Here is a 26,201-nt window from a genome sequence, read left to right on the forward strand (position 1 = left end):
CTAGTTCCACGTTTGTTGCCAAACCTTCTTACAGTTTTATTTTTTATTTTATTTATTCAGGATTACAACAGCTTATAATAATTACATGTGCAATTTTAAATTTTAAGTGTATAAAGCCAATTACAGTAATCCACAAGGTCAAATCGTGATATAAGTAAATAGTTAAGAAGGTAGTTACAGAATAGTAGGCATACATTAGTGAACATGATTGAGCACTTACTGAGACACAATTAGCTAATCAAATATATAAAAAGAACCTTTTTTATACTCTGATTAATTATTGAATTGAATATTGAGGTAGGCAATATATTATAAAACAATATTTCAATATTATGTGTAAGCTAGGTCTAGAACCAGTACGGATATTTATGTCTACGTATATATAGGAGTGTGTGTGTGTGTGTATGTAATTACATAATTTTAATTAGTTATATAATAAGTTGATTAAGATACCATGAGTAGAAACGCTCAATTATACCATAGCAAGTTACCGATACAATGCATTCTACTGATTACCCCGGCTAGTAGCCGATACAACCTTTATTATTTTAGATTTGAATAAGTGTTTGGATCCGAGAAACAAATCGATTAGTTTTGATTTACATGACATTTGAAATAGAGGACAGTGAGTGTAAATATGAAATAAAATTCGTTAAGAACATTGACTAATCATTAGTATTCTAAACGGGTACTTTCTACGTCGAAACTTGCTTGAGAATTTGGAAATTTTGATAATTTACGGCAACTTGCACATTGTTATAGTCTGTATCTTTAGGTTGGTTAATAAAAGAATGTACTTATACAAACCACATTTAGGTAGGTATTTTATTGGGCAAGAAAAATTTTCAACTCAATTAATTTAACTCCGAGCCAAAACTTACAGAAGTTTTACTACGACATTACTAACTCAACGTTACAACGAAGCTGTTGTAGCACAATGCACTTGAGGTCCAGAGCAGGCTGGGAAAATGGCAAGAAAAGCTGGAAAGTGTGGGACTGAAAATAAGCAGAACCAAAACGGAGCATATATTCTGCGATTTCGGTGGTTTATCTAGTTTTTCCCGTATTGCCTTCGATGGTGTATTCCTACGAGTCTGCTCCGATTTCCGGTACCTTGGGTAATTGATCCAAAGTGACGGCAACATCGACCGTGACGTGAAAAATAGAATAAATGCGGGATGGATGAAATGGCGACAGGTCTCTGGAACAACTTGCGATCCATGAATGCCCCTTAAACTTAAGGGGAGTATCTACAGGACGATCGTGAGACCTGTTGTAATGTATGGATCAGAATGCTGGGCGACGAAAGTGATGGATGAAAGAAGAGTGCACGCAGCGGAAATGAGAATGTTGGGATGGATGTGTGGAGTGACGAGAAAGGATCGGATTAAGAATGAGTATATAAGGGGAACGCTATATTCTCCCTATAAATTCATAGATTGACTTGGCGATCGCAAATATCGCAATAAACAATCTAATTTATTATAATATGTATTCGTTGTGAGATAAATTGGGTTTTCATGCGATCTTAAGATCGAGTAGATTTATCAATTCCGAGCCGATTTCAACATGAAAATAGTTTTCGTTGAAATAAAGAATCCCTTCTATCCCACCTACTAATATTACGAATGAATGAGGAAGTAATCCTATCTCCCTGTATGTTACCTCCTCACGCTTAAATTGCTGAACCGATTTAGATGAAATTTGGTATGAACATTTTGTTATGTATGTATGTTTTTGTTAATTTTAACAAATGTTTGCGTTTATGTATTAAAGCCAAATGAGAATATTTTCAGTTAAATTATTGTAAGACGTGTAAGTGACGTGGAAGATCAGTCTGGCCTAGTGGGTAGTGACCCTGCCCATGAAGCCGATGGTCCCGGGTTCGAATCCCTGTAAGGGCATTTATTTGTGTAATGAACACGGACTACTTTATTGACAAGTTAATAAAAAAAATTATATAAGTAATACAATTAACTAAACTTTCGACGACCGGTCTGGCCTAGTGGGTAGTGACCCTGCCTATGAAGCCGATGGTCCCGGGTTCAAATCCTGGTAAGGGCATTTATTCGTGTGATGAGCATGGATATTTGTTCCCGAGTCATGGGTGTTTTCTATGTATTTAAGTATTTATAAATATTTACATATTATATATATCGTTGTCTAAGTACCCTCAACACAAGCCTTATTGAGCTTACTGTGGGGAACTTAGTCAATTTGTGTAATAATGTCCTATAATATTTATTATTTATTATTATTATTAAAACTACTATATAAAACTAAAAATCTAAATCTAAAATGGGCCCCCGTGGCAAGGTACCGAGGATGCTGGCAGCATTTCCTCGCTGGATCGTTATGCTCAAGCGTTGGGCGAGGAAGCTGCCAGCTCTCTTATCCCCGGTCCCATCCACCAGCCGTTTCGCCAATTGCCGGTATAGACCCTGCGCTGCGGGGCCCCACGGACCAAGAGTCTCGACTAAAGATATATTTGTTCCTGAGTCATGGGTGTTTTCTATATATATTTTTATTTTATTTATTATTGGGAAACAAACAGCGAAAAATGTTTAAACAAATGTAGAATACACACAAGCCACAACAGTTTCCGCTTATAGAATAATAACATTCTTTGTTGCTCAAACCAGACTTATACAATTTGGTTTAACTTCTATAAAAAGTAAAGTAGGTTCAGGTAAGATTATTTAACTTTAACAACAGAAAAGAAAGACGCTATACCTTGCTTATACGTAATTTGCATGCAGCTCATTATCTTACAGAATACAAATCATTAGATTATATAAGTATTATATAAAAAAAAAAAAAAAAGTATTATATAAGTATGTATTTATCTATATACGTATGTACGTATATATCGTCCCCTTGTACCCATGGTACAAGCTTTGCTTAGTTTGGGGCTAGTTCGATCTGGGTAAGATTGTCCCCAAATATATTCCTGAATTTTTTCAGAAATAGCATTTTTGGGCCATCCAATGACTCGTAAGAAAAGAAAAAGAAAGAAATAGTACTTAAAGTTTATTATTTAAATCTTTAAAAAATAGACGATTCAGTTTCGGTTTTTTTTTAAATTGGCTGTATCATGGGAGTTACAGCTCAACGAGCTATTAATATTGAGAAGTACTTACCACCCAGAGGAAAGAATTGACAGAAGATATGCTTGAAGGATTCCTCATCGACCACTCCTGAAGGACATTCCTGGAAAAGAACCATATATACATCGTGTTTTTACTGAATTCGGTTAACTCCGGGGTATGGGTAAGTACGTTTAAGGAAACTAAATGGTATAGTTAATATTAAAAAAATCTTTTTTTTTTATTTTATAAAAAAAAACCTATTTTTTTTATTTTATGAAAAAAAACCCATTTTTTTATTTTATGAAAAAAAAAAAAGTTGCATATAGCGTTGTTGTAAAACAGGCATTACATTTCATTCAACCAAACAATTGAAAACTGTGACATATCAATGTCATTTCGATCATCGATCGTCCGAGATAGTACTTACGTTTAGTAGCAAATATATACACTCGTACTAAACCTAATCAATATGAAAACAGGCCCTAAGGCAAGTGTATACACTCGGGCCTTATAAGATAAAAATAAATGATTGATTATCTCTGAAAATGGGTCTTAAATATATTGAATTAAAGTTAGGCAATTTTTATACATTTATTATTTATGAATATGGCTAGCTAGAAGATGTTGATATCAACTTTAGCCAGTCTTCTCCGAGACTACGGGAGAATGCCGTCCCTTTCGATGTTATTTCAAAAAAGCGGCCAAGTGCGAGTCGGACTCGCCCATTAAGGGTTCCGTACCATTTATGATGTATTAAAAAAACTACTAACTAGATCTCGTTCAAACCAATTTTCGGTGGAAGTTTGCATGGTAATGTACATCATATATATTTTTTTGATATTTCATTCTGTTATTTCAGAAGTTACAGGGGGGGGGGGGGGGGGGCACACATTTTTTCACTTTGGAAGTGTCTCTCGCGCAAACTATTCAGTTTAGAAAAAAATTATATTATATAGGAACCTAAATATCATTTTTGAAGACCTATCCATAGATACCCCACACGTATGGGTTTGATGAAAAAAAATTTTTAAGTTTCAGTTCTAAGTATGGGGAACCCCCAAAATTTATTGTTTTTTTTTTTCTATTTTTGTGTAAAAATCTTAATGCGGTTCATGGAATACATCTAACTCTTCTTATAGTTTCGGAAAAAAAGTGGCTGTGACATAATCGGACAGACAGACGGACATGACGAATCTATAAGGGTTCCGTGTTTTGCCATTTGGCTACGGAACCCTAAAAACAATTCATTAGTCCAATTTTCGTACAGAATAATAGGTCTTAATACATTGAGAAGTCATTATATGGTACCTGTTTGAACCCTCGGTACATGAGTTGTATCTCTCTTGCCGTGAACTTGGAGCCCCTAGCTAGCTCCTTCAGCCCCTCGGGGCGGTGCCGCGCCGGCAATGGGGCCTCTTCGCACTCTTCCTCTGTCAACAAATAGAAAAAGGTTAAAAGGGCGTTAAGTCAAGAAATTAGGAGGAAACAAAATATGTGCAATAAAATAACTAAAATTCGGTCTTCCGGTTCGAGCGCCATCTTAATAGTCACGTCTCGTGATTAATCTTTGTTTTTTGCTCATTAATATTGTTTAAATTGTAATATCGATAGCTTTATTATACAGTAAACGAATGTGGTAGTGTGCAGTGAATGGAGAATTATTGAAACGCATTTAACCACCATTTTGGAGTCAACGGTAGTCCACGTGCTACTTGTTTTTTTTAAATACTACGTCGGTGGCAAACATGCATACGGGCCCGCCTGATGGTAAGCAGTCTCCGTAGCCTATGTACGCCTGCAACTCCAGAGGAGTTACATGCGCGTTGCCGACCCTAAACTCGTTGAGCTCTGGCAACCTTACTCACCGGCAGGAACACAACACTATGAGTAGGGTCTAGTGTTATTTGGCTGCGGTTTTCTGTAAGGTGGAGTTACTTCCCCAGTTGGGCTCTGCTCTAGATCTGGAATGACATCCACTGGCTGTGCCCTACCACACAAAGAGCATTACAAAAAGCTGATAAAATCATCGTACACTGTCTTGTACTAACCGTACAATTTTAGTCGTATTTAAAGCTCCTAATACCTTTATTTTATTTTATTTTAAAAAAAATTTAGGACAGAAAGTATATAAATGCATACATATCAGGTACAGAATACAATCTGGGACTAGGTAGGTCAATATTATTTTAAGTTATATATCCCTACACAAATAGAAGGGTATTGATCACTAAATTGTGTTATACATGAAAAATAGAATAACAAAACACAGGAGAACCTTAATAACTAACGGAGGACGGACGGTCATCCATCGCCTCACAATGGTTTTTGCATTGCTCACATTGCCTCCAACTACTGGCAAAAAGATCGCAGTCTGGAGCCGACTGGAGAAGTGCGTTGACACTGGCGAAATAGTCCCACTGCACTGAAGACATTTAATTTTAAAAGAATGAATAAACTAAAATTCTTTACATGTTACAAAAGAAGCATTACAGGGTTGAAAGTGATGAAGTGCTTCAAAATATTCTTTACGCCTTTACAATCTATTCGGCTCCACACGAACGTTTCAAAAGAGCTTTCAGAACTGAAAAACCTTTTTCAGCTCTTTGAAACTGTTTACTGAAACAACATGAATGAATAGTACAGTCACGGACTTTAATTGCTGAACCATTTGGGTACGGAAGGTGGAGATAAGGAATGGAATCTCCATATACCAAAAAGTGTCATCAAAAAACCTTAAATAGGTGGCGCTACAATACCAAGAATACTTGAAAAAAATCAAATCATAGACAGCGCACTTCACTCCGTCAATAGCGCCTAGGTTCTTAGCTACTCTAGCGCTACTCTGGAGAGATTTGGAACTATTATTTATAGCTGACAGCTGGACACTTTTGCATAAGTTCTGCCTATGGAGATTGCGTTCCTTAAGAGGCTGTCAACACCCAATGTCCTTGAAATTGATGTTACTTAAACAGTTTTTTAAGAAAGACTATTTGTTTTAGTCAAGTAAGAAAAATATATGTTAATATTAATTATATAACAAAGACCGTGGTTGTACTCGATACATGCTTGAACGAAATCGGCTCGATAGAAAATAATTGCAAAGATTGGTCTTAAAATCACAATTAAACGGTTCTATGTCTTTATTGTTTTGACTTATGGGTCTGCAATTAAAATCACAATTTCAAAACATTTATATCTAAACCGTTGTTGAGTAAAATATTACACTAATAATCCACTTTTTTTTATTTAAATATTTTTCTTATTATTCCCTTGCCCAGGCCCAGTAACATGCGACAGTGCTATCTCATTTACTCCGATACAAATAGACAGTGTGCGTGCTTTAGGTATTGACAGCCTCTTAACTCTACCTTCCATACATTTGAGTTTTCTTCACAATGGACATTTTATACCTTTAGTGACTACCAAGCTTGTACCCTAGATCGCATTGTGTTAAGAGGTAAGTGAAATATAAGAAACGAGGGAATTAAAGACCCAAGTTTTGCAATATTCCTACCCCCGGAGTTTCACATAATGTTTTTCATCACACTTGCGAAGATAAAACTAAATTTTAGGCGAATTAATTCTTAAATACGGTGACATTTCAAACATTCGTCCGCCATTTTGTAATTTTTGACAGGTAAGGCATCGAAGGCTCAGACCCCGGTCAGCCATGATTGAAAATTGAGATATAATATTTTGAACGGCTATTATATAAATTAATCAAATTAAATATTTGTAAACATACAATATTTTTTTTTTATAAGTAATACTCATTTATACCTACTAGGTTTAGTGTGAATTAGTGACATAATTAAAAAAAAGCACTCGTGAGTTATAACTCAAAAAAAGTTTTAGTACATATTGCAACAGTGATTTTTTTTTTTTTGGAGGGAGGGATTGACCCGAGTTTGCAATATTCTTACCCCCCATGCTCAAGCAACTTGCTAGTTAATGGCTTGTTTGAGTATATGTTTGAGAACAGGAAAAAATAATGTTCCCGTTTTACCCTTTGGGTACGGAACCCTAACAATTTTGTTTCTGAAAATAATTTAATTTGTTCTAACACTTCTAATAATGCCCTATAATATTTATTATTCATTAATTATGTGTTTTATTTTTTTTCCCTCCGCATTACAGTTCTAGTACTAATAGCCCTCGAAATTCAATTGAACCGTACATTAAGCGTAACTCCGCTTCGCTTAATGAGAAGAGTTTGTAAGCACTTTCGACCGCAGCGCGAACATTGCCGAACAGCGAGCCATAGATTACTCCTCACTAGATACCACACGCTGCCAACGCGCTATGGAGCGCACATTGACATCTAAGGACGGACCTTACGGGCAATGAGAATGGCCAGTACAGCGGTGTCACTCACACGAATTCGAGCCAATCGTGCAGTCTATCGCCACAACGCGATTGATTGATGAGTTCGCACCACGCGCGCGATTGGTCGCAACTACCTTAAACGTACTCACCCATACCCCGGAGTTAACGGAATTCAATAAAAACACGGTGTATACATTTAATTTGGAGATGTGTAAAATAGTTAATGACAGAGAAAATACTAATAATAATAAGATTTGAAGGTGTAAAGGCTCTCCAAGCGTCAAAATGAAATTATATGAAATCTCAGACCAAGGCAGGGTCTTTCTGAGAACATCGAAGTGTGGAATAAAAGGAGGAACATCTCTATGTATGAAAAGTGTCCTTCAAAAAACATTAAATAGGCGGCGCCACAATACACTGAAATAAAATGTCATAGACCTAGTATTTATATAGATGTGCTACACGCGTGCGCCCGTGAGGGACAGAACATACGCAATGCGACAAAATTAAAAACAACCTTTTAACATTCCTGACAACATACCATAAACAACCTACGTAATTTGGTCGGGTTATTTGTGGCCCCTCCCCCATTTCATCTCTATATTATTATACCTCTATGGTTCATGTAAACCATGAGCTTACCTAGCGCCACCGGAGAGATTAGGAACTATTATTTAAAGCTGAAAGCTGGTCATTTTAGCAATAATTCAATTCAATTCAAATATACTTTATTCATGTAGGCCTAGCAACAAGCACTTATGAATAGTAAGACAGTATTACATATAATTATCTTAATCTAATTATCAGAGCAATTTATTGATGTTGTAAATATTATTCCATATATAATACTAATGAATATAATTCATAGATCAAATTTAATACTAAAACTTTCACAAAATATAGTCATAAAAAAAAAAAAAAAAAAAAAAAAAAAAATGTATAAAAAATACTAGTCTAGATTGTTTCTAGAATAAATTCTAAATGTCAAACAAATATAATAAAAACAACAAAGGAAATACATGCATTGGAATATCCATTTCATCATCATTATTCAAATATAATAAATAATTAATCATTTCGAATCACAATTAATCCCACGTTGTTTTATCATTCATGTAGTCTTGTGTGGTATAATAAGCTTTAGAAATAAGTTTACACTTTACATGATTCTTAAATTTATTAATTGGTAACTCAGTAATATGGTTTGGAAGTTTATTATAAAATCTCACACAATTACCCATGAATGATTTTTTAATTTTATGGAGCCGAGTGAAGGGCACGGCGAACTTATGTTTATTTCTAGTATTAATATTATGAATGTCACAATTTTTCTTAAAATCGGCAATATTTTTATGCACATACAGAATATTCTCATAAATGTATTGACAGTGCACTGTCATGATGTCAATTTCCTTAAATTTATCTCTCAGTGAGTCTCTATGGTTCATTTTATATATTGCTCGAATAGCCCTCTTCTGCAGAACAAAAATGGTATTTATATCTGAAGCACCACCCCACAGTAAAATACCATATGACATAATGCTATGGAAGTAACTAAAATATACTAATCGAGCTGTTTTGACATCAGTTAACTGACGGATTTTGCTTACTGCAAAAGCTGCAGAACTCAGTCTATTCGAAAGAGTAGCAATATGGGGACCCCACTGGAGTTTAGAGTCTAAAGTTATACCAAGAAAAACTGTACTATCAACTAATTCCAATTCCTCATCCTTCACAATGACACTTGTTTGTACATGCCTTACATTACTAGTGACAAACTTAATACATTTAGTCTTATTCTCATTTAACAATAAATTATTAACATTGAACCAATTTACTACTTTAGAAATAGCATCGTTTACATCATTGTAAGCTTGTTGCTGTCGTTTGACTTTGAAAATAAGTGAAGTGTCGTCTGCAAACAATACTATATCATGTTCAATAGTTCTGCCATAAAAGATTTTCCTCCTTTTAATTCCACACTCCATAATTTTGAGTCTGTCCAAGTGCTCCATCTAACGGATACTGCAGAGACTACGTAGCGAACTCGTAGCGCGTAGCAGCTACGCCGTAGCAGTGCTACAAAGTTTTTATGAATTATTTTGCATTGTAGGAGTCAGTTGGAAGTTATTACTTGCAACCAATTGTAAAACGATACGGATTGCCGTCGGTACACTACATCGGCCCATCTTGTCTGGGGCTCCACGCTGCGTGTTCCGGTACGTGGTCGCCACTGGATAACCTTTCTGCCCCATCGGCTATCGGTTCTGCGATATATACGACCGTAGCTCAACGGTGAATGTGTTAAATTACGTCTAAAAAGAAATAGTGATAGAAATAGCGACGTTTTCCGCCGCGATGTTTCTTTGTTCCCTCTCGGCTGTCATTCCGTGGCATCTCTGAGTGACAGTTGACATGACAAAGCGCTTAGTATGTAGAATATGTCTGCAATTTTACATGAAGATGGAGGCATACAATGGGTTTTAGCAGGAGATATGTTATAAGGAATGGAGCGCTGGTGGCCTAGCGGTAAGAGCGTGCGACTTGCAATCCGGAGGTCGCGGGTTCAAACCCCGGCTCGTACCAATGAGTTTTCGGAACTTATGTACGAAATATCATTCGATATTTACCAGTCGCTTTTCGGTGAAGGAAAACATCGCGAGGAAACCGGACTAATCCCAACAAGGCCTAGTTTACCCTCTGGGTTGGAAGGTCAGATAGCAGTCGCTTTCGTAACAACTAGTGCCTACGCCAAATCTTGAGATTAGTTGTCAAGCGGACCCCAGGCTCCCATGAGCCGTGGCAAAATGTCGGGACAACGCGAGGAAGAAGATATGTTATAAGGAATATCTTAATAAAATTTCCATATAGAAAAGTACCTACTGTATGTAATTGCATGATTTTCATAGTGATTTCAATTGTATTTTTTCTTATTTAATGCATGTTAATTATAAGATGTACTTTTTTGAAAAGATGTGTCCCGCCGTGATTCTTGCCGGTCTATATTGGGATACCCTCCTCCAATTGAGGGGGGATTTAAATCTTCTCGGGTCAGAGGAGTAGGGTTAGAGCCGTTGTAGCTTTATTTGACGTTCATAAGCGCATTGTAATATGCCTACTTGAATAATAAACTATCTTTATCTTATGTTATTTATTTGTGTTAAGATATAAATGATAGATAATATTCACATTGATACACTGCAAGTAGGTTGGACCAAAACTGCGTACGGACAGAAAACCAAATTACTTTGTTTGTTATTTCATCGTATGATATATCAAATGAAAGCCTGTGAATAACTGTAATCGGTTGCCTGATGAAAAATTTGGTCCAGTCCATGGTTGCCTAGATTAACCGATTTTTATATAAAATCTAGGCAATCATATTCATTTTGGCTTTTATCGCAGACTGTACTTTTTCGCACAGGCAACTAATACTCATATAGACAATTCTAACAACCCAAAAGAATGTTTTATCACAGAGTTGCCATGGTCACCTCCTGTCTCCATCATCAGTTTAGCTCCATGTCATCATGAGATGGCATTGTCATCTGATTTACATAAAAGTTTTTTTTTTATGATTAGGTTCTTTGTGTTAATTTTAATTTATTTGTAGTTTTAGCTTATTTAAGTTATTTTATATTTATTTCATTTTATATTTATGTTATTTAAGTTACTTTTTAATTCGTTTTATGTTTAGATATATTTTAGTCTTTAGACAACATTACTAACAGAATATAATTATTATACGACGACCGGTCTGGCCTTGTGGGTAATGACCCTGCCTATGAAGCCGATGGTCCCGGGTTCAAATCCTGGTAAGGGCATTTATTCGTGTGATGAGCATGGATATTTGTTCCTGAGTCATGGGTGTTTTCTATGTATTTAAGTATTTATAAAATATTGATATACTTATTATATATATCTTTGTCTAAGTACCCTCAACACAAGCCTTATTGAACTTACTGTGAGACTTAGTCAATTTGTGTAATAATGTCCTATAATATTTATTTATTTATTTATTTATTATTATTATTTATTTATATATATAAAGTGCCTGCTAGAAAAACAGGAGCAATAAATATTAATCGTAACATACACCTAACATTTATATGCTATTCGAAAATGACTGATTTTTATGTAATAATTGCGAGATTTTCTTTCTGGTAGAAACATGTCAAAAAAGAATCATGATATAGTTCCTATTTGTGTATTATATTTCATCATCATCAGGCCTTGTACATCTTTACAGATGATTTAAGCAGCATCTATGATCTAGCGACAGCGCCGCTCGTGGCTATACAAACCGATTCTTGAACGGCATAATTAATTCTCAATAATTATAAAATAAATAAATAATTACCTAAGCAATATACGAGTATGTATGCAAAATTGCAGCTCAATCGGAAATCGGGAAGTGGGTCAAATTAAGCTTGTAAAATTTGACCCATACTAACAGTTAAATAAAAGCTTGCAATGAAAAAAATGGATCTGGTTATAAGGTGTGTATTAAAGAGTAATGTATTATATTTGTAGCGGTGGTGGCCGAGTGGATATGACGTACGACTTTCAATCCGGAGGTCGTGCGTTTAAATCCTGGGTCGTACCAATGAGTTTTCCGGAACCTATGTACAAAATATCATTTGATATTTATCAGTAGCTTTTCGGTGAAATAAAACATCGTGAGGAAACCTGCATACATTTGCAAAGAAATTCAAAGGTGTATGTGAAGTCTCCAATCCGCATTGGGCTAGCGTGGGGACTATAGCCCAAGCCCTCTTGCGCATGAGAGGAGAGCTGTGCCTAGAATTGGGACGTATATAGGCTGAATTATTATGATTATTATTTATTATATTATATTGTGTTATGAAGATCACGGGGAGAGGCCTGCGCCCAGTAGCGGGATACTATATAGGGCTAATGAAAAAAAATATATTGTACTCGTAAATCTCGTAATACATCATTTTGTCAGCTATAATATAATTCGGGAACAATTTACAAAATGGCGACTGCTAGTAATAACATAGGGTTCTTACCCGAAAATACAAGCCGTCAGTCTTGTACGTTATAACTTTGTTTATACGTGGTCACATCGCGTACGTGACATGACTTTTGAGTGTGGAATACGTTCGGTCGGCATCAAATAGATAATAATAGAGTGGCCAAATACAAGGTGCCCGTGATCATTGCGAGACATTTTAACTAAGCATTCCTGGTAATATTTAGAAACTAAAATGTCATATAAAATTTTCTGGATTAGGCCTAGTTTCAGAGATAATTAAATGTTTTTCGAAATCATTATTTCGCCATAAGTCGGTACAAAACACATTTTTGACTACGGTATTGCCACTTTGAGTTCTAGTCTGGACATACCTATTCATTGACATCGAAAACTTAAAAAAATGTATTCGATAGGCTACCCCCAAATATAAAAAAACTTTTTATTTAATTTTAGGTTATGTGTTTATCAATAAAAATTACGTTTTATGTACAGGAGTGTCCAAAAAAGGCGAAAAAAAAAACAATATTTTTTTTGTCGAATTTCACAAAAAGTCCTATAACATTTTTTGCTTCTGTTGCCATCAGGAATGCACCGTTAAAATCTCTCGCAATGCTCACGGGCACCTTGTATAAACACACCTATGGAAAATCAAAAATACATATGTCGGAGAACGACTGAATCGTGCCATCTATCGCCTTTAAGAGGCATTTCATCACATTATATTTGACAAAAGAGCAAGCTACGGTATTACGTTACACCTGAGTGGCGTTCGACGCAGTTCCGCCAAGGCGTCATAGAGTGCGCTGTCAAAACAATTAAACCTGAGAGCAATTGAAGTCATGTTGTTAATCAATCTTCAGACGCGAACGTGAGAAGATGATGTCGGTGGCGGTTCCTGGGTTAGATGTAGATGTATTCACCGATACCCCACATCATAAGTAAAACAAAAAAAAATAGCAAGCAAAATGGAATACCTTCGCGTCATTTCCAACGCCTTTTTCTAAGAAGAGAAGACTTTTTCTTTTCTAGCGATTATTTCCGAAAATAATCACTTTAAAAAAATGGTTGTTGGAGACCCTTATTTACTTTGAAAGACCTATTCAACGATACTGTGATCCCAATAAGATCTATCTACGATATTTCTAACGCCAAGGTGACATTGGTTACCCGAATCGAGCTGCTTCTGTCAATTATACGACATACAAACGATATATAAATGAGAACTTGTCTGAACCAGAACTTATCGTTATCGTATCGCTATCTTCGAATCGGGCCGTGTGAGATTTAAAATAACGTATCTACTAAGTCCCAACATGTTCAGACATGTGTAATAACACGTATCACGCTGCAGTGGACTTGTACGTGACTCGGTTCTAAATTTGTGTAGATATTTGTAAGTTTTTTATAATATTATATAAATTTATATCTGATTTCATATTATATAATTTTTTTAATATTAGAAATAAGTTTTGACGTGTTTTTTAACGAAAAACACTTTTGAAAAATAAGTCACGGCAAATATGTAACATTAATTATTATTATTATTATTAATCATTTATTTCAAATAACAAGGATTCATAATACATGGTTAGTAACAAAATAGTTCATTATCTTATTATCTACGTTAGTATTCTTATATCTAAGGTTTTTATATTGCTATGGCTATGTACACAAATAAATAAATACTCCATTGCAACAGTGGGCACATCACCCCACTACTTGAGCATTGTAAGAGATGTGCACACTGCAGCAATGTCGTATATAAGGACAATCAATCCTATCCGCTATCATGGCCAGGATGCGGTTGCGGCTATCCCGCACCCGCCGCACCAGGGACGCGCATTTCTTTCTGATTGTTGCATAAAAGCAGTCAACTCTCGCTTAATAAATCATATAAAATGATTTAAATTATTATGCTTTCATAAGTAATTCAATAAGGCTTCAATAAGGCTTGTGTTGTGGGTACTTAGACAACGAGATATAAAATATATAAATATTTATAAATACTTAAATACATAGAAAACACCCATGACTCAGGAACAAATATCCGTGCTCATCACACAAATAAATGCCCTTACCAGGATTTGAACCCGGGACCATCGGCTTCATAGACAGGGTCACTACCCACTAGGCCAGACCGCTCGTTAAATTATATTTAATTAATTACTATTAAAAGCGGTATAGTTAGTACCATCTTCGATGACGCGCAGACAAGTCAAATCTAATCTTTAATATCATGCCAAATACAAGTCAAGGCACACGTTTTCGTGAAAGGCACGATCTATATAAAATATTTGTATATAAGTAGTTAATAATTGTTATCAACTATTTACCATCATCCTAGTTGTACGAATAGCATAAGTTAATGTAATGTACTGGTACTAATTAATTTAACCGTAAGATTACTGCATGTTCACTGGTAGAAGACACTTATATAAGATGTGGTTACCTATAAATAGATAAGCATCAGTCCTGATTGTCATATAGATTTAAGAGCATGTAAGATGTATTATCTGTTGGTAATCCTAAATAAATAAAATAAAAAAATAAAAATCTATACGTTTGTGCCCCCAAAAATCCAGGCTACGCTCATTAGCAGGGGTCGGACAAAAAGTGCCGATGACGTCAAACCACTTATAGGTATTTTTGATTTTCATAAACAATTATCATTTATCAACCTCTTTATTAAACGATATCGCCACTTGAAATGAGTAAGTACGTTTTTGACTGACACATTGTCAATCAGATGAACAATAAATTGACTTCGTTATTGTTTAGCTATTGTATCTTCACGATTATATTTAGCTAAAATTTATATTTACTAATGTATAAGAAAACGCTCTAAAATGTCACCTTTACTCGAATATTGTGGCAATCCCACAGACTTGTTCTAACTAATTTCAAATAATTATACCTTATGGTAACAAGTTTCGTGAAATTTATTTTATTCACTACATCACCCTACCACCTGTATTATTAATTCTATGGATTTATTTACGATTATTTTGTTACTTCATTAATACTACTTTGCTACTACATGTCACACGGAAGTTTAAATACAAACTCAAACATCATCCTGTGTGCAAGATTACGTCATTTTTACGTCATCCGCACTTTTTGTCCGACCCCTGGTCATTAGTGTCTTGAGAACCGGAAATGTACACCATATAACCTAATCTTGAGCTAATACACCAATTCCAAGCCAAATACAACTGGATGGACAAGCGGACAAATATTAATATTAGATGAGGTATACTCGCGGTCGCAAGTGAAAACAAGTTTACATTGGGCAAATACCCAAGTTTTGGGTCAACATTACTGGAAAGTCGTTTCGAGTGAAATTGAATTCAAGTTGGCAATTTTCGACGATAATAAGATTGGAAAATATTAATAGAATGTAGACTATACGTGAAGATTCTCTCGATTTACTTTTATTTATTTATTTAGAAATACAAACATGTCAAAACAACAATCAAACGTTATTTTTTATACTACGTCGGTGGCAAACAAGCATACGGCCCGCCTGATGGTAAGCAGTTTCCGTAGCCTATGTAAGCCTACAACTCCAGAGGGGCCACATGCGCGTTGCCGACCCTAAACCCGCCTCCCCATCGTTGAGCTCTGGCAACCGTACTCACCGATAGGAACACAACACTATGAGTAGGGTCTAGGGTTATTTGGCTGCCCTACCACACAAAGCGAGACGACATTCACAATGCCCATACCTCTCTTTTGGACGTAGTTTAAGGACGTAGTCGGGTCCAAACATATAATTTAGTTAGTTTATTTAAACTTTATTTACTGTATATTGTCTTCTTATGTTGTCCCAATAAAAATTGCTGTTTTAACATATCATTTTGATATAAATATATCAAAATTCAATACGAAAGATTGCATGTACAACAATAAAACAAAAATACCTGGAGCTTTTTGAACCTAACAAAGTAACGGTAATTAGGGTTCCGTACCAAAAAGGTACAAAAGGACCCCTTATGGTGCGACTCTGTGCGTCCGTCCATCTGTCTGTCTGTCACATCGCTAAATATCTCAAGAACCACTTATTTGAAATTTGGAATAGTTATGAACAACGCTAACCCGGACACATTAAAAGTACAATTTAACCAACTTTACGTGTGTTTCTACACCTCAAATTCCTATGAGATAACTCGCAGATAAGTGCAAGCGAGATGGAGTAAGTAAATTACATTCTCGATAGCGTATGTAAGGTGTTTTGACTAAATTAATTTAATAGGTAACAATTTGAGGGTAATCTTAAAATCAATCTTATAATTAGCTGTCAGTTATGGCAGGTTGGTGGGACAGGAAGTGAGAGCATGGCGGGCATTCTGGTGTTAGCGGCCGCACGGGTCTGACGCTTGGCACAAGCGAACGGTGTTCAGTTAAAGTTATAATAGAGAATGCTTGTGGTACCTACAGCGTAAAAGTGATCAATAAATTATATAATCTGTCATATCGTGGAGTTTTACTACACGTATATGTCAGTTTTGACACTGTCAGTGACTCGTGGTACGGGTACAGGATTCGTACCCGAATTAGTAGAAAATAAATCTTATTCTATGATAGGTCTCAGGATCAACCAGTCGAAAACCGAATACCTCCACATGAAACGGTACAAAAACACACGCGTCAAGCGTGACAGTCTTCATGTTGGAGGCACCGTTTATCGTGGAGTTGACAAATTTCGGTACCTCGGATGCACGATTACCGACACAAACACCAGAGAGGAGGAGATCAATATACGCATCCAAAACGCCCTGCGATGCAGCGCAGCCCTCCATAAGGTGTTGGCGTCCAAGCTTCTCAGCAGAAATACTAAGTTACGGGTATATAAAACTATAATAAGACCAATCCTTATGTATGGCTGCGAAGCTTGGACACTAACACTGAAAGAAGAGAGTCAGCTCCTGGTAGCGGAAAGAAAGGTGTTACGGAAGATCCTGGGACCTATCAAAAGAGATGACGGCACCTGGAGGATCCGTAAGAATGCCGAAATCGAGGAGTTAGTGGCCGAACCCAATATCATCGGCGAAACGAAATGCCACAGACTTCGCTGGTTCGGCCATTTACTGAGGATGGGTGAGGATCGAGGTGTTAAGAGAGCTTATTTGGGACAACCGACTGGTCGCCGTCCAGTGGGTCGGCCCAGATACCGCTGGAGCGACAGTGTACAGGCGGATCTGTGCCAACTCAAAGCCGACAACTGGCAGGAAGTGGCACAGGATCGGGACAGGTGGCATTCTCTCGTTTTGGAGGCCAAGACCCTCTTTGGATCACTGCGCCACGATAGTTAGTTAAATCTTATTCGTGTAAAGTGATCAAACATTTTAAGTTAAATTTTTGTCCGCCAATGCTTTGCTACTTTTAGCCCTCTGGGTGTAGCCCTCAAGAGATCTTCCTCAGTGCACATCATTGAGCACAAGGAACAGTCTCATGTGTGTTGTTTGTAAGAATCCACATTCGCAGAATGTATCACCCTGTCGGCCAATTCCCCATCTCAGAAGATTATCTTTAGACCGACCAACTCCCGTCCTATAGGGGCCCACTGATTAACAGTCCGCCGGACGGTATCCGGCTGTCAGTTGTTCGGTACTGTCAACTTTTTGTTCTAACTGACAGGCGGATACCGTCCGGCGGACTGTTAATTAGCGGGCCTTTTAAGTATGTTAACACTTTCGCTACCAAAATTTCGTAGCGGTACGCCGATCCCAGCATTTTCCCGCTTTGTAGAGGAAAGCGACTACGAGCAGAGAACCCACCGAGCGCATTCCCGGTACCGTAAAACCACCCAACTATAGTCCAAAGCTCCCAACTATGGTCCACAAATAAACTAAATTTTTCTCGTTCAGGTGTGTATTTTACTTTATTTTTGTAGTTCTAAGGCAAAGTATGTTTATAAATGGAAGGTAAAACTAGGAGTAAACCACAAGGAACATTGGTATAGATACTTAATTTCCTTTTGAACTTGTGGACCATAGTTGCAATATTGAACTATAGTTGGGTGGTTTTACGGTACTCAAGGACTTTACATACAACTGCCCACTTTTCCTTTCCCCCTATATAGACCTTGGACCCGGGTACGTCCTTAAACTACGTCCAAAAGAGAGGTATGGGCATTGTGAATGTCATCTCGCTTTGTGTGGTAGGGCACAGCCAGTGGATGTCATTCCAGATCTAGAGCAGAGCCCAACTGGGAAGTACTACCACCTTACAGAAAACAGCAGCCAAATAACACTAGACCCTACTCATAGTGTTGTGATATTTTAAAGGACACCTCGTTTTCAAAGGATCTCAAAGATACTTTATCAAGTCATGGCTTTAGCATTCACATCCTTTCGCCGACCAGGCTTAACGCTTGCTTAGACCAGGTAGCCTCTAACATAAAACAAGTTGAAGCATTTACTCGCAGTCTCTATCTATCTGATCATGACACTGCTCAAATCCTGACATTTAATGTAAAGAAGAGTAATTCATTTATATCGTGGTTTGAATTCAAAAGAGACTATTGCATAGACAATGTACATAAATTTAGACAATGCCTAGCTGCTCTATCATATTCTGATGTATTAAACGCAAGTGACTTGCAGGACTCCTTCACACTGTTTTATGATTTAGTATGCCTTTTCTTTAATCTCTGCTTCCCGCTGATAAAAGTAAGAGTGAGCAACCGTCGAAAAAATATAAACTGGCTAACTAAAGGATTAAAAAAATCCTGCCATATAAAACGCAAACTATATATCATGTGTAGAAAGAAAAGGAATAATAGTTGTAAAATGCGTTTCAGAGACTATAGCCGCATGTTAAAAAAATGTATCTATAAATCTCAACAGTTGCGTAATAATCATTATATACAGTCAAACAAAAATAAATGTAAAGCGACTTGGAACTTAATAAATCGTTGTAGCTCCAGTGATCCTAATAATAACATTAATGTATTGACTTACAATAATATAACATATGATAATCCTCAGGATATATGTAACATTTTTAATAACTTTTTTATCGACATTGTTAATAATCACATTCCATATCATAATTCACAAGTCAATTTTAGAACGCAAACCAATCAACCAAAATCTATATTTTTAAGACCCGTTGATGACAATGAAGTGTATAAGTTAATAATGTCGTTGAAAAGTACCAAGTCTTGTGGCTATGACGATATGTCAACGATTTTACTTAAGAATGCTTCATACTTATGTCGTCCCATGGCACACTTGATAAATCTGTCATTTGTTCAAGGAATTTTTCCTGATCAGCTTAAGTTTTCTATTGTAAAACCACTTTTCAAGAAAGGAGACCGGAAAGACCCAAATGATTATAGACCCATTACTTTGGTCCCTGTTATGTCTAAGGTTGTTGAGAAAGCTATGTTTGTAAGACTAATTGATTATTTAACTTTACATAACATACTATTGCCTGAACAATTTGGATTTCGAAAGTCACGCTCTACTGAACTGGCTTGTTTTGATTTTATTAAGGAAATATCAGAGGCTGTTAATGACAAACTACCAGTGGCATCAATATTTCTTGACATGAGTAAAGCTTTTGACTGTGTTAACCACTCGAAGCTCCTTTCCAAACTTAGTGGCTATGGCATTAGGGGTAATGCCCTTGATTGGATAAGAAGTTACTTAGCCAACCGAATCCAATGTACTGAAATCTCAAGAACGGTTACTAAGGACAACAAACTTATAAGGGAGAAGTTCAGGTCTCAGGGTCGTGTCAATAGGTCAGGGGTACCACAAGGGAGTAATTTAGGCCCTTTATTGTTCTTGCTATACATCAATGATCTTCCGCAAGCAACATCGCAAAGGTGTATACTTTTCGCAGACGACACAACATTAATAATAAAAGGAACTGACAAAACCATGTATGAGTCGAGCGTAAATAATGCACTGACCGACGTTAACACATGGATAGAAAATAATGACCTTAAAATTAATATAAACAAGACTTCATTACTACAATTCCATTCATATAACTCAAATCCAGTACATATAAATGTTAACCTTAATAATACTCCTATCGAAGAAACTCAAACTTCTAAATTCTTAGGTTTAATTATCGATCAACATTTAAATTGGAAAGATCATGTTAACCTGGTATGTTCCAAGCTATCGAGGTTTGTTTTTGCCTTAAGAAGTCTAAGAAATTCAATTTCTATTCGGGCCGCGTTAACTGCGTATCATGGGTATGTGTCGTCCACTCTCAATTACGGACTCTTACTCTGGGGCAATTCTGTTGACGTTCAGAGGGCATTTATAATTCAGAAAAAATGTTTGCGTGAATTAGGTGGGGTTAGATTTGACGATAGTTGCAGACCTCTATTCCAAAAGTTTAAAATTCTCCCCTTAGCCTGTATGTACATTTTAAAGGCATGCCTATTTACTAAAAGCCACCCAGGATATTTTAAAAAGCGAGAAGACATGTTTGCAAGAGAGCTACGAGCCCAGTATAAAAATATGATATACCAGCCAGCATGTAAGAGCGATATCTATAGGAAAAATGCGTATAACATGTGTATTGTTTTGTATAATAAGCTCCCTCATGAATTGAGAATGTTGCGTGGAAATGAATTTAGGATAAAACTGACTAAATGGCTACAAGACAATTGCTTTTATACTGTTAAGGACTATTTAAATTTCAAATTGTAATTTTTAATTTTTCATTATCATATTATGACATAACTTTGACATACCTACGAATCTATTTTAGTTTAGCTTAGTATTTCTATTTTAATCTCATTTATTTTTATTTGCATTATGTCATTGTTTTTTATTAGGATTATTAAAATTTTATGCATGTACCTGATGTACTCTACTAGTAAATGTAAATTACAAACATTTTGCATGTTGGCTTTATGTCGACTGAATACTGATGCTAAAACTGTTTTAAGACCTTATTGTAACGTATTCTGGCAAATAAACATTTCTAATTTCTAATTTCTAATTTCTAATTTCTAATTTCTAATTTCTAATTTCTAATTTCTAATGTGTTCCTGCCGGTGAGTAAGGTTGCCAGAGCTCAACTAGGGGGGGGGGGGGTTAGGGTCGGCAACGCGCATGTAACTCCTCTGGAGTTGCAGGCGTACATGGGCTACGGAGACTGCTTACCATCAGGCGGGCCGTATGCTTGTTTGCCACCGACGTAGTATATTAAAAAATAAATAGAAAATAAATAAACAAACGCGTTGTCGCCGGTTGTACATATTTGAGGCGTCTCATACAATATGCATGCAGCCTAACGATTTATCCAAATGGGTTACATCTGCGACTCAAAATCGACCTTATCCCGTCCAAAATAAGTCCAAATTAGCTCAACAACAAATTCACATTAGGCCGTTCTATGTAAAAAATAGGTTTGTTTTTAGATCGTATTGATTTTAGTGACTTAAATAGGAAATAGGATGATATTGTTTTGACGTTGGCTTACAAGGTTAATGTGGGCTGTTGGAAACATAACTTACGATATGAATGAATGAATGAATGATGCTTTTATTCGAAACACAACAAGATTAAAATAGACTTAAATCTAGGTAAAGTAGAAGTTACAGTGCTGCAGAATGTGCAGTTAACATTGAAATTTATTTATAAGAAAACCAGGACATGTTTATTTTATTTAAGCGTATGGCGTAACATTGTAGGCAATAATAATATACTATCTATTCATTATAAGTCGGCATCCAGGCCACGCAGCCACCTGATCGCGTCCGGTGACAAATTGGTATAGAGATCCTCCGGGCTGCCTTGGAAACGTCTCTTTGGGCATCGTTCAACAATGTGCTGGGTAGTTTGTTCTTCAAGGCCACAGTCACAACGGACTCTCGTTCCACTTCCATCCCCATTTGTGACGCATATAATTGTACCTGCCATGACCTGTGCGGATTCTGTTGAGGCGGCACCAGTATTTCCTCTGCAGCGAGAAGCCCTTCGGCTTCCGAGTAGGGTTTTGGGTACTTTTGTGGTGACCAGTCGCCGCCTTCGCCCACTCTTCCTTCCACGCCTGCTCCACCTCTTTGCACACACATGCACATGATTATTAATAAATACATACTTACACAATATTACATAAATAAATATATAAACTCTGAATCACAGAAGTCGGTACAAATACAGGTGGGTGTAGGTATAGGTCGGCTAGGTGGAGGTCGTTTGTTCCTTGAGTAGGTGCAGTTTCAGCTTAGTTTTGAACACGAATAGTGAACTGGCATTTCTAATTGGTGACGGGAGATTGTTCCAGCACCGCGTGGCTGCGTACCGGAAGCTGCCACGATAAGTTTTCATTTGTTTTTTTTTACGGCCCCTAGTCTAGTTGGTAGTTATCCTGCCTACGAAGCAGGAAGAACCGGGTTCAATTCCTGGTAAAGGCGTTTATTTGTGTGTTTATTACAAATATTTGTTCCTGAGTTATGGGTGTTTTCTATGTGTGTGTATTTTTGATCTGGTGCTATAAAACAGAATATCTGAATTGTTTTTGTGCTGTATAAGCATTTATATATAACGATATATTCGTATTAATTATGTATATCGTTGTGTCTTCTTCTTCTTCCTCGCGTTGTCCCGGCATATTGCCATGGCTCATGGGAGCCTGGGGTCCGCTTGACAAATTATCCCAAGATTTGACGTAGGCACTAGTTTTTACGAAAGCGACTGCCATCTGACCTTCCAACCCAGAGGGTAACCTAGGCCTTGTTGGGATTAGTCCGGTTTCCTCACGATGTTTTCCTTCACCGAAAAGCGACTAGTAAATATCTAATGATAATTCGTACATAAGTTCCGAAAAACTCATTGGCACGAGCCGGGGTTTGAACCCGCGACCTCCGGATTGCAAGTCGCACGCTCTTACCGCAAATCTTCTTGAGCTTACTGTGGGGAATCTGCTTATAATTGTCCTATAATATATATATATATATATATGTATTACTACACCTTTTAAATAGGCATCAAGTTCAGAACCTACATTGCTCAATCATTTGTTCAAGAGGAACCCCTACAAGACAGACAATTTTAATTCCCCTTATTCCTTTGGAGGTATAGTATTCTAAAAATATTTACAAGATAAATCGATATTCAATTTAATAAAAACATGTCGGGCCACGCTCAGTGTAGGGTTCCGTAGTTACTCTTCCGTTACAATAAGCTAAACTGGAGCTTAAAGTATAGTAAATTGTTAACCAAGGGATGAACCCACACCAAAAATCCCCGCTAAGTATCACATATAGCTATAATAATGTACACCTTGAAGTCGTTAACGAATTTAAATTGCTCGGAATAGTAATAGATAAAAATATTTGCTGGAAACCACATGTACAAAGTATTCGAAACAAACTTTCACGATTCGCATACGCACTTAGAGAAATAAAAAAAACCACCGACCTAAAAACAGCACTCCAGACCTATTACGCGTACGCATATAACTGGTTGAGCTATGGAATAATATTCTGGGCTAATAGCACAGACGCACCGAGCCTATTCATAGCGCAAAAGAAACTCATCAGAATCCTGGCAAATATTGAACTACCCGATAGCGCCGCACCTTATTTCCAAGAATTTAAAATACTTACACTTCCATGCATCTACATCTTGGAAATGTGTAAGTTTGTCCGTAAATACCCTGAATTTTACACCAAACGGGAAGACGCGGTAAAAAATCGTAACATGCGGTACAAAAATAAATTACAATTGCCATCCTCACGGCTTAAGCTGCACTCGGCTGGACCTCTTGTAATGTCCATGAAAATTTATAATTCATTACCAGAAAGTTTGAAAGACGAAAAATCTGAGACTACCTTTATTAGAAAACTAAAAGAGCTACTGATTTCTAAAAATTATTACTCCTTAAATGATTTTTTAAATGATAAGTTTTAAAAATATAGTTAATGTATATAAAATAATATTAGATTACATAGTGCCTTTCTCCATATTTGCTGCGCCCAACAGGGTACATAATGTGAGAACATAGAATTAAGATTACCACCTGTATTTAACCATTATGTGCAATAAATGTATTGAGTATTGAGTATTGAGTATTGAAACGGCACCTTTCACCCGAGTTAAACAAATAGGCAAATTTGAATAATCAGTACCTAATTAAAGTAAGTCTTTTTACTATGGGAGAAACTTTTTGCGATAACTCAAAAACAGCTAAACTGATCATGACCGCTATAGTTTTCATTTAATGTCTTTTTTAAGCTCTACTTCCACGATTTATTTCATATTTAGTTAGAGGGGGGGACACATTTTTTTTCTCTTTCGGAGCGATTATCTCCGAATATATTCACTTTATCAAAAAATGTTTGTTGAAGACACCTATTAGTTTTGAAATACCTTTCCAACGTTACCCCAAACTGTAGTGTTGAAGCAAAAAAAAAAATTCACCTCCGCTTTACGTGTAGGGGAGGTACCATCATAAAAATAAAATTTTTATATTTTATTGTACGACTTTGTCGGCTTTGTTGATTTATATATCCATGCCGAATTTCAGCTTTCTAGCACTAACGACCACGGAGCAAAGCCTCGGACAGACAGACAGACAGACAGACAGACGAACACGGCGAAACTATAAGGGTTCCTAGTTGACTACGGAACCCTAAAAAAACATCGTTCTGCTTTTACCATTAAGTAAACTTAAAATAATAAACCAAAATAATTGTATCATTCCGAGAAAGCGCGAAATTTTCTTCCATTTATTTTTAGGTATAAATATTGTGATTCTTCATAAAAGAGCGTCTTAGACAAAACCCTTTCTTTGATAAGTCCCATTGTTGCTGTTTTGGGCGAGCCAAGGTCTCAGAATATTCAGAACCATTATTACAGGCCTCGACAGTTAAGGTGATATTCAGATGGCTATAGCAGCTGGGCTCTAAAACTCAGATTATAGATAAATAAAGAATAAATAAATATTATAGGACATTATTACACAAATTGACTGAGTCCCACAGTAAGCTCAATAAGGCTTGTGTTTTTAGGTACCTAGACAACGATATATATAATATATAATTATAAATACTTAAATACATAGAAAACACCCATGACTCAGAAACAAATATCCGTGTTCATCACAAAAATATATGCTCTTACCAGGATTTGAACCCGGGACCATCAGCTTCATAGGCAGGGTCACTACCCACTTGGCCAGACCGGTCGTCATAGATGTAGCTCGAAAAGCGGCCAAGTTAAAGTGGGACTGGGCTGGGCATGTCTGTCGTATGCCGAATGACTTGTGAGCCAAGATAACCACGGATTGGGTGCACCACGAGTTAAACCGGGGATCTGGCAGACCTCGTCGGCGATGGCGGGATAACTAAGACTCCTTTTTGAGGGACTGGCCGGTCGTAGCTCAAAACCGGGATGAGTGGAAGAAGAGGGGGGAGGCCTTTGCCCAGCAGTGGAACACAATGGGCTCGGTATAATAATAATATAATAGCAGCTGCATTACTGTTACGACATTACTCCTGCAGCCTTGACGCGGGCGCTGGATCTGTCAATTTTCTTGATATAATGGTGTGGCGATATCGTGCGTCTGGAGAATAAGAGATTGCCCAAAGCAATATTTTGGTAAAGCGGAAGCAGGGGGGGCCAGTACCTGCGACATAAAGAAGCCATCTCGTCGCTTACGGTATACCGACTGACTGCTGGGAGGACATTGCATTACAAAGATCGGAATTGCGTTCTATTGTTTATAAGAAAGTAGATCAATTTGAGCAGCAGCGTCTGGAAGACCTAGAGAAGCGTCATGTCCGCAAGATGCGACCGAAGATGTCCTAC

General features: G+C 36.8%; 1 protein-coding gene across 2 annotated transcripts in view; it reads right to left on the reverse strand.

Annotated features, from left to right (window-relative positions):
* Positions 1–26,201, reverse strand: part of LOC133532467 (Kv channel-interacting protein 4-like) — a 77,091-nt gene that overhangs the window by 11,173 nt on the left and 39,717 nt on the right. For both annotated transcript variants that reach the window (XM_061871162.1, XM_061871161.1), the window contains exons 3-4: positions 4,398–4,519; positions 3,141–3,210 (exon numbers count right to left, since the gene is read on the reverse strand). In XM_061871162.1, coding sequence (XP_061727146.1) covers positions 3,141–3,210; positions 4,398–4,519 — 192 coding nt within the window. The remainder of the gene's footprint in view (positions 1–3,140; positions 3,211–4,397; positions 4,520–26,201) is intronic.

The sequence above is a fragment of the Cydia pomonella genome, chromosome 27 (genome assembly GCF_033807575.1).
Source record: "Cydia pomonella isolate Wapato2018A chromosome 27, ilCydPomo1, whole genome shotgun sequence".
Taxonomy (NCBI): Eukaryota; Metazoa; Arthropoda; class Insecta; order Lepidoptera; family Tortricidae; genus Cydia; species Cydia pomonella.